The sequence below is a fragment of the Grammomys surdaster genome, unplaced genomic scaffold, assembly GCF_004785775.1.
Source record: "Grammomys surdaster isolate TR1022 unplaced genomic scaffold, NIH_TR_1.0 210, whole genome shotgun sequence".
NCBI lineage: Eukaryota > Metazoa > Chordata > Mammalia > Rodentia > Muridae > Grammomys > Grammomys surdaster.
Genome location: NW_021604655.1, coordinates 1676950 through 1687159, shown reverse-complemented (window position 1 = coordinate 1687159; position 10210 = coordinate 1676950). Strand labels below are relative to the sequence as shown.

Sequence of the window (10210 nt, the reverse complement as noted above, 5' to 3'; positions counted from 1 at the left end):
ACACACACACACACACACACACACACACACACACACACACACACACACACAAATTCATTACAAATACAATACCATCCTTCATAGAAAAACATGAACAGAGCAAGTATACAAGAGTCTTTAAATCATGTCATAATTCTATCATCTAGAAACATTATTTGCCATATATGCATATAAATGCACATGGATACGTGAATAACACACACTCTCCCCCCCTTTCATGTGTAAGCATGTTTGCTTATGTGTGGTTGGGTATGTGCCTGCATGTAGAGACCCATGGTTGGCATCAGGAGGTTTCCTTGTTCATCTTCTAACTTCTTCACTGATGCAGGCTACCTAGCTGAACCCATACTCAAGCATATAGCTAGTTTGGATAGTCAGGTTGTTCTGGGGATCTCGACTCCACTTTTTGTTGCCTGAATTACAGGTGGGTCACCGTGGCCACCCAACATTTGACTGGGTTCTAGGGGTCTCGACTCATGTCTTCATGCTTATCTGGAGAGTGCTTTAACCATTGAACCAGCCATCTCTTCAGCCTTGGCTTGTTTGCTTTAAGATATCATCTTATTATTTATCTGTGGCTAGTATAGAACTTACTATGTGGCCCAGGCTGGCTTCCAACTCATGACTGATTATCCTGCTTTAGCCTCATGAGTGCTGGGAATACAGGCATGAGCTACCATGCCTGGCTGGGTTTTGAGTTTGGTTGTGTGATTGGTCTCTGTCTCTCTCTCCCCTTTTCTCCCTTCCTTTTCCCCCACTTCCCTCCTTCCCCTCCTTCTCCTTCTTTAAAGAACTCTATTCTAATTACTACAATACTCCAAGGCTACCAGTTTTCCACAATGTACTTTTCATGACTTCACAGTGGTCTTTAATATGAGGAAGCCATAATTTATTTAACAATTTTCTGTTTGGACATTAAAAGTATTTATGATTGTTATAAACAGTACTATAATTAGTGGCTGGTTAACTCGCTTGGTTTGAGTGTGGTGTTAATATAGTGGGGGAGGGGTTGTCTTTGCGGCCACCACGCCCTGCAGACTAATAATGACCTGTGGGAGGCAGGAAGGTAGTTTGGTTTGCCACAAGAGCCCAGGTGTTGGGTGAAACTTGGGGAGTCTAACTCTGAGTAGTTTATTTTAGATATTTTATAAGCACAGAACAATTTGGTGTAAACTTTCCTGGTGGTAATTAACTCAATCCTGTGTATATAACAAAACATGTAAATCTCCTCGAGGAACAAAGTCAGATAAAGATCAGAGGTGACTACATTGAAACTCTCGGTAAAGTTCGGGAGACACCTTCCATAAAGATGGGTTCTATAGATTAACTAGGAATAACAAGCTTAGATAAGGGTCTAGGGAGGATCCCATGAGAGTCATAAAGGTCACCAGGCTATTAACCACACCCACCCCCAGCTTTCTGGGAAGATCAGGTTAGCATCTCTCCCTTAGAAGGGATAGCCCTGTGTGGAAGGGGCAACCTTGCGTATTTAACATTCCTGGTTCCCCGAGGCCTCATCGGTAAATACATAGACCTCCGTGCCTCCTACCTTATAATGAATAGGCTGGAGGTTAATATGATGGAAGCTGGATTGTATGCTGAGTGTACAGTGTTTCCTGGGAAAGTGGATCAGCTGTCATGCCGTTTTAACAATCTTACGGGTTGCTAACTTCTTTGGAAAGATGCAGCCAGTTCTATCAGCGTTCCTTCAGTAGTGTACTTGAGTGCCAAGGCTGGGCATTTATCGCTTTGAAAAACCTTTGCCCATTTTCTAAGACAGACTTTACTGTAGGAAGTGCTTTGGGCATTCAAGGCAGTGTGCTGGCTCGTAACTGAGAATCTCTCTCTCGTTCTTTACTGTTTGTCTTCTGAAGTCACATTCTAGAGTTGGCAGGCAGTAGATAGCAAGGGGGAGGCGTAACAGAGTGTTTACTGGGAGACAGGGGAAGCCTAAGGCAGGAATGCTGTCATCTAGCCCAGTGTGGAGAGCAAAGGCCACCCTGGACATGGGCTTTCACTGTGCTGTGTATGAAGAGACAGAATGATTTAGAATACTTCTCCTAGTAAAAAGGTATAAAAAGGAAAAGGTGTCTGTAAAAAAATAGATTCTTGGTGAAAAATTTTTTAATTGGAACTGTGACTTTTGTGTCATGTGACATGAGATTCTGCTGTATTTAAGTTGGAAGATAAAGGCAAATAAGAAATGTAAATAAGATATATTTGTATATTACATATGAATATGTGTTATATACTAATACTGTATTGCTCGAGTTTATATTTTAATTGCCAGCAACTCAGGTCCTGTATCTCCAGCTTCAAGGGATCTGAGGCCCTCTTCAGGCCCTGCACTCACTGGAACATACTCTCATGAACACACAGACACAAACACACACTCGAACACACACTTTGTAATCAATTACACTCTACACTTCACATCTATAGATATGTATATTTCCATCTTGTTTACTTTTTCAGTTATTGTAAAACTCCACTCTTGTTGGAGCCAGATCCTTGTATATCTATTCCATTTGTTAGTCAAATGAGTTGTTGGCTCAATCTCATTGAGTGTAGACTGTCAGAGGCAGCACTGAATGGGACTAGGTACCTTAAGTCCCTGTAATAGGACTCGCCTATGTTGTACCCTTGTATTTTGGCCCTCACTGACATCTGTAGGTACTTGGAATTAAGGGTAGGTCAGAGTCATGCTGGGGCTGACAGGAAAGAGGCTACAGCCGTCAGGGCATCCTTTTTCTGGAGCCCTGATCATTATATGCTCTGTGGCACTCAGAGAGACTCAGAGACTTGGAGATAAACCCATTGTCAGAGCCCAGCAAGGACGGGGCATACATCAGGTCTGGTTGCAGCTGCCCATTCTATACATCAGTGAGATGCTGTTTAGGTAAAGAGAGAACTTAAGGACAGGGTGAATGACTTGACCTTGACTATGAAACCTTGGGTTTCCAGCACCTAGACAGCAGGGCTGCATCTTTCCTAAGTGATTTCTGAGGGTGATTTTGAGGTGGAGGCTTTGGAAGAGGCAGGCATGTGTACATTTTGCGTGTCAAATGTAGAGAGTGAACCAAGTCGGCTCTGAGTTGTCTGAATGGGGGTTAATAACAGCTGAGGCAGATCTAGTGCCAAGAGGCCTGCAAGTTTGAGAATGAGAAAGGCTGGTTACTACAGCTGTGGCCCTTGCCATGGACGGGACTCAAGCATTCCTAGGGACAAAAGCAGTTTGTCCAGCTGGCATTGCCTCTGGCTTGGCCCTGCATACCCTCCTCTTGGAGCAGCGCTAGCTCTGTAGTAATGTCTGTGTTCAAGGCACTTTTGGCAATTAGAAGACAAATGCCCAAGTTGGCAATATGCACCAGGGTCCCCACAGGAGAATTTCCAGGCCATACTTAATCCCAAACCCACTTAACCAAGTGTGAGCCAGGATACCTCCTATAAACAAACTCCATGCCATCCTTCCCCAGAGAAGCCATGTCCAAACTGGCACCCTCCAGAAGCTTCTGCAGTGTTTCTCTGAATACGGGTAACTGCACAGCCATGGGGTTCAGATATACAGTTAGGCGGGGTGTCTTAAATTGCTTGAAAGGCATCCATTCCATGAGCATCATGATAAACCCCATCCTGAGGCTGCCTCCCAACGGGCTAGCTGGAGATTCTGAGGTGCCGATCTGGAACTAGGGGCATCTTAGGTGCTGAGGTGGGGAGATGAGTTTGGGGCTGTGGGAGCAGGAGGCTGGCTTTGTTCCTTCTGATGAGTGGTGATGGTGGGAGATGGTGTCTGGGGGACACACTCAGGCTGGGCTGCTTGCTCTTTTCCTTGTGCCTATGGGGACACTGAGTGGCCTCCTGAGCTTGTATGTGCACTGACTAGACATGGACAGGTAGCTGCTTCAGCCAGACTGGAGAAGGTCTGTATTTGTCAATTACAGGGCTGTCTGTTTTCTTTGCCTTCTAGAAAGTTCAGGAGGAAGAGGAGGAGGAGGAGGAGATCAATACCAGCAAGGTACCCAACATCGTGTCGGAGGCTCATCTCTGAGAGAGGTGGCAGAGACTCAGGAACACAGACACTCACCTCTTGGTTCCAGTTAGCTGTTAACTGCCAGCACTTAGATTTTCTGGGAGTAACTTGTAGAAGCAGCTGGAAGATGCGTGCCTTGCAGGGCAGTGCCTAAGCCTACTGGACCCTACCTGAGGACCTGGATGGTTTACTCGGGGAAAACCTCACCTCTCCAGATGCAGACTGGATTCTGGTCCCCACTTCCCGTTAGGTCTTGGGCTAGTGTTGGGAGAGGCTGCGGAGGCTGTTGGAGTCCATCCTTGTTTGATCTCTTGCCTTCTCTTATCCCTTTCTACTCTCGTGGAGAATGCTTGCAAAATTATCTTAAGAAAGCTTATTCAGGATATTAACTTTTTCTAATGTCTTAAGAGCACTTCTTACTGAGAATGGGTGACCTGCTCTGCCTGAGGGTCATGAGAGGAAGCACCACAGGAAGCCTCCCATCATTCCAAGGCAGCCCTACCCAAACTCTTGGCCATGACCATCCAACCCCCAACTCTGTAGCATTTCTTCAGATTGTCTTTCCTGAGAGTCAAGGAGACTAGACACCAATAACCAAAGGAGAAATGGGTTAGAGAGGGTTCTCTGCCCAGGAGCACCTGAGCCTGAGTGTGTGTGTAGCTCTGAGTTGGGATAGGAAGGTGTTTTCCTATAAAAATGGTGCTTGCCCAGGGCCTTCTGTATCCCAAGCCACTCAGAGTATCTTCACTAGATATTGCACTGGGAAATGCAGCCATCAGGGGCTTGTGGCTGTAACCTTTACTAAAAGTTAGCTTCACTCACTCTACTCTGACACATAAAACTATCTCTGCTGAGAGAGGTAGAAGGTGGCTCTTAAAATAGACATGTCTGTTTCAGTTAACCATGATCCTACGTATGTTGAGGACTGTATTTGAACAACCAAACTCTCTCCCTGCCCCTACTAGCAAGAACCTTTGTCAGATAGTTTACATTGCAAAGGACTCCTTTTAGACCCATCCCATTGACCTCCTTACCCACCAGTCTGCTGTTATACTCACGGGCTTTCTTAGTGTCTTCCCAAAAGAGAAACTGGCAGCTAACTGCTCCTGTGCCTTGACCCTGGTCATGGTTCCCTGTGTTGTTTGGTCTTAGCATACCAGACTACCCAGTTTGCCTGCAGTATTGGGCCAGAGGGGATCTGTTTGAGTGTACACATGCGTGTTTGTATATGTGTTTGTGTGCATGTATAGACCTGAGCAGTGAGTGGATGGGAGGGAAGCAGCAGCCTGGTGGAGGGAGTGTTAGGGATAGAAGAGAGAGATGCCTTACTTTCTGTCAAGAGAAAGGTGTTTTTCTTCAACTGTTCAAAGTGGACATGTTTACTCAATCCATTTCTTTATTTAAAAAAAAAAAACCAACAACCCATGATTTGTATTTCCTGTTTGTAATACCAGATATTTTAAAGCAATAAAGATTTTCAAAGTGGCCCGCCTCATCATTTAGTGAGGTAGTGGCAGCTTTGGGAGGTCCCCACCAGGTTATCACCCTTTCCTGAGGCTGTCTGGGAGATGGCTGGGGGAAGGGCAGGGCTGGGGCCAACAGAGCATCTGTGTCCTTTGTTACAAGGGTGTAACATCCTGTTGGATTTTTAAAGAGACTTTAAAGGTTCCTGACCGCCTTCATAGAAGCTATAGCTCAGCGGCCAACCTGTGACCCTGACTTTTCCCCGTCCTGTGTACATGCTGGAATGTGCTCCTCCCTAAGGGAAGGCCCAGTGTTGTCTTTGGCTCTGCCTCAAAGGGCACTGAAGTGTTTTGTTTGACCACCCCAGACCCACGCCAGTTTGCCCTGGCCAGTGTCCACAGCCTGGCTCTAGCAGTGGCAGCTTGGTGACTTTCCCTCAAAGGGTGCTCCCTCCTTGCCTTCCCCACTCTGATCTACTTAACGTCTGTAACCCAGGCTCACAGCTGTCCCTTTTTCCTGATCTTTCTTGCCTTGAGATGTGCCCCATGCCTGTGATACTCTGGCACTCTGTTTCTTAGCAATTTTCATCTGGAGAGACCATGACTCTACTAGTCAGAGGGGAGGAGCTGAACCCAGTTCCTAAGGAGTCTGATATTCTTAGAACATGCTAAGCGCATGCCTGCATCTCATACCTTATGGCCTCACATGTCAAGACATGCGTATGATGTATGCCCATCACATCATCTTACACTCGCTCAGCGCCTTCTCCGGTGGTCTCCAGAGGGACCCACTTCTTAAAACAGTGAAAGGATGAAGGTAATTCTTCCCGTTGAGCTGACTTTCCAGTGCCATGAGGATGCGAGGTCTGGAACTGCATTCTCCTTTGGCACTTCAAATGAAGCCAGCCTGAATCACAAGCCAGAGCTGTGCACAGCTGGAAGAACAGCACTGAATAAGAGCTGGAGCCCGACCGGAGTACCACCAAACCCTTGGAAGCCTGACCGGAGCACCACCAAATCCCTGGAAGCCTACTTTCTTGGCTACAACAGCCATGGCATGTTTACTGTTTAAAGTCAATTTAAGGTGAATTTCCCCTGTAAAGCACTGATGCTTTCTAGGTATTTAACTAAAAACATCAGCCGTCCTCTTTACCTTTGGGAGCTACTTCCTCCCCTGACCACCTGCCTCTCACGGCTACAGCCTTCGCCCTCCTGTAGTTCCTCAGGGAGGAGATCTTTCTGATCTATTTAATTATCATCTATCTGGCTCTATCTCTTGATTCAAACACCTAGCTTTCTTACAGAATTCTGTCTGAAGTTCACGTGGTGGGCATTAGTCTTGCCCAACCCTCCTGCTCCCTCTGGCTTTTCGAGACTGGCCTCAAACTCAGAGATCCACGTGCCTTGGCCTCCCAAATGCTGGGATTAAAGTTATGCACCACCATGCCTGGCCTGACCTTGCTTCTTTAAACACTCACACAGCTGTTTGTCCTAGGCTGCTTTGATCTTTCTCTATCTTTTCTTAAGAATCTGCTGCTTTGGGAAGAAAATAGGAAAGGGTCATAACTGTTGAGCTGCTGACAAGAGTTCTGAAGGTGAAGAAGCAAGAAGAGAAGGTTTGGCATCAAGAACACAAGTTAGCAAGTGGACAGTGAGGCAGCCACGCTGTCCAGGTCTTAATCTGTCCTCTGGACAACAGTGGGTGGAAGGTGAAGCAGGCTACGATGTTCCTGTGTTGGGTTTGAAAAGAAAAGAGGGTTTGGAGGGTAAAAAGAGTCTTAGGAAAGGTCAAAGTACAAAAACGGATCAGAATAGGTTTCCCTATTTATTATAAAATGCATTACACAAATACAACTGACCAAAAGGTCTAAAAACAGCCCAGACTCTTCCAACCTTCATCCACCTGTAGATAAAAGAGGAGCCTGGGCCTGCTCACAAGGGCAGCCCTTCTCAGAAGAACTGCCTGTGCCGTGGCTGGTTCCGAGTCTTGGGTCCAGCAGTAGAAAGGAGCCCAGGACATGTGCTCAGCCCCTGAGGCAGCCCCTGCTCGCAACTGCTCTGGGCAGGCAGCAGCTGCAGTTTCACAGGTCTGCTCCCACCACACAAGTCAGATCAAGGAATGCAGAGACATGGAGAAAAGCCAAAGACTAGAAAAGGGAGCCTGGAGGGTTACAGCTAGGGGAGGACACATTAGGCGGCTTCTCAGAGTTCCTTCACTTTGAAGGAATAACAGAGTATTTTTTAAATGACTCTAAGTTATACATACATGTTACGTATTTTTTCTTATGAATGAATACCTTAAAAAATTTAAAAACATTAAAAAAAAACACCCAAGGATTAAAAAAATCAAACAACCCTCTCAAACGCTTTAGGATGTTAAACCTAGATGAAGGAGCTAAGGATGAAACTCAAAAGAAATGACGTAAGGACAGAGGGTGAATAAAGACGACAGCGAAGGTGGAAGACGATGACATTTCAGAGCTGGCAAGGCTGGCCTCAATTCCTTTTCTTCTGTCTGGAGACTGGTTCTGCCTCTAGGTACCGGAGCCCAACTAGCATACCCAGGATTGAGAAACCTTAAACACACAGAAAAGATTAATGGTGAACAGAAACAGCACCTTACCGGCCCAGTACACTGTCCTCTGCACCAGCCCCACCACTGAAGGGGTCTAGGGTGGCCCAGTGCTTACTTGCTACCATCAGGGGTGCCAGTACACCAACTGTGGGAGCTGCTGTTCCAAATATGAACAATTCTGAGAGGAAGTGTCCCAAGGCGAGGAGGAATGTCCACAGTGTGATGTGATAGAGCCTGCAAGGGAACAAACAGAAATAGGAACCAAAGTTACTGTATGGTTGGTGCAGAGGGTGTCAGCTGATGTGACACAACTGTGGGTGAAAAGACACACGTTCCTCAGATACACCTGGCAACTTAATCACATTAAGTTCTTCTCTTCTGGGACAAAACTCAAGTTTTCTGAGGCATGGGCCAAGCAGCCACAGTGGGTGTCTAGGACTTAGCGAGGTAGAGAACTCTGCTATGGGAGACTCTGGATCGCAATCCGGGGCAGTGCAGCACTTCTGGACTAGGCTCCCTTATGTGCTCAGTGCAAACTGACCGACTCGGCAGCCTAAGGCTACCCTAGCAGGTGTCTGGCCACGTGCCAGCCCGCACTGTACGATGGAGCCATGAATGAGCGCACTGAATGGAAACTAAACAGCGTGAAGCTTTCAGAAGCTCTTGCAATACAGTTTATGTCTTGGCCTGAAATCTGGTCTGAGGAGGACATATAAGAGCCCCTAAGAAGAGCCTGTTCATCAGTTTTGGTAACGAGGTGGTAGCTGACCATTTGAATTTTAGATGTCTGTTTTTTTCTTTTCCCTTTTTTTTTTGTCAACTATGAAAAAAATTAGGAAACACTCCAATAAGAAAGTGAACTGTAAGGAAGTGCAGCATGATACAAAATCAGCCCTGTCAGTTTTAACATTTGGACACTTGGTTTAGATTCATTTTTCCTAGTTTTGGGGCTCAAACTCAGGGCCTCATGAATGCCAGGAAAGCATTTTTGCCTCTGAGCTAGATTCTCCCAGATGGATACTTTTATATTAAAGAACTAAAAACTGAAAATGTTTGTGCCTGTAGTCTGCCCTGACTGTCTTCTCCTCTCTTCTCTTTCTAAAAGAACCAGTATTTTAAATTTGGTTTTTACCATGCTGGTGCATGTTGGTGCATGCTGGTGTGTGTGTGTGTGTGTGTGTGTGTTTGTGTGTATGTACACAAGGTTATTCTGAATTTCCGCCCAGAGAGGTGATGTGCTCGGGATACATGTCAGAGGTCTATGGATCAAAGTCCTAAGCCATAGAGGACTGGAAATAGCAAGTCAGCAATTGCAGCTGCTCTGGGTCAGAAGACAGAACACTAAATGGGGGGAAGAGCTGAGGGGATGACTTCTCGCTGATCCCTGGAACACATCAAACAGAGGCCACATCCCGAATACCTATCAGCAATTCTCCATGGTGGTAAAAGGTCCTCAGAATGATTTTGAGCCTCCAGACTTTTTATTCACCCTGAGAGGTAGAACAGCTACCTATTATCATTTCACAGATGGAGAGCAAGGCGATAAACCCGATTACCAACAAAACAGCGAGCAGAGTGTTTTCCTTCTTGACCCCAGGCAGTTTCCACTAAACCATCTTGCTTCTAAAAATATGTGTTCAATCTAGGACATGTAATTCAGTTTCAAGGTAAAAAAATTAAAAATAAAGATGGAAAGATCAAAGGGCTAATAGTCTTGCCTCAAATCCCACTTGAGTCAGTCTTTCTCTACTTAATTGGATTTTTTTAGTATTTAGACTGCAAAATCGGTAATGAAAATCACTACCTCTTTTCCCTCAAGGGGTTGCTAAGAGACTCAGACAAGGTCACGTAGGTGAAAGCTCCTGGCAAAATCAGAGAGGAGCCATAAATATTGCTTCCTCTCTTCTCCAGATGCTGAAGGGAGGGACAGGATAAAAAGACTTCAGTGTGAGGTTGGCCTTGACAGCTTCACCCAGTGAATGGAGCTGTGACTGTTTCTACCAAGCCAGTGATTACCGTAGGGAAGAAACCTTGAGCCCCCTCTAGTGGCCAGAACTGGGTATGGCATCATCTAGACAAGATGTTTCTTCAGAGAGGCAGGATGTTTGCCTCTTTCATTCTCTCATATGTATACGAGAGAAT

At 45.9% G+C, this 10210-nt stretch overlaps 2 protein-coding genes across 4 annotated transcripts in view; one reads left to right on the top strand and one right to left on the bottom strand.

Annotated features, from left to right (window-relative positions):
- The window catches only part of Flvcr2 (feline leukemia virus subgroup C cellular receptor family member 2), a 61465-nt gene extending 55950 nt beyond the window's left edge, over nucleotides 1–5515 (top strand). For all 3 annotated transcript variants that reach the window (XM_028771852.1, XM_028771851.1, XM_028771850.1), the window contains one exon: nucleotides 3968–5515. In XM_028771852.1, coding sequence (XP_028627685.1) covers nucleotides 3968–4048 — 81 coding nt within the window. In that variant the 3' untranslated portion in view covers nucleotides 4049–5515. The remainder of the gene's footprint in view (nucleotides 1–3967) is intronic.
- A 1784-nt stretch (nucleotides 5516–7299) lies between these two features.
- Nucleotides 7300–10210, bottom strand: part of Erg28 (ergosterol biosynthesis 28 homolog) — a 9144-nt gene continuing 6233 nt past the window's right edge. The window contains exons 4-5 of the mRNA XM_028771853.1: nucleotides 8184–8302; nucleotides 7300–8069 (exon numbers count right to left, since the gene is read on the bottom strand). Of these exons, the coding sequence (XP_028627686.1) occupies nucleotides 7990–8069; nucleotides 8184–8302 (199 nt within the window). The 3' untranslated portion in view covers nucleotides 7300–7989. The remainder of the gene's footprint in view (nucleotides 8070–8183; nucleotides 8303–10210) is intronic.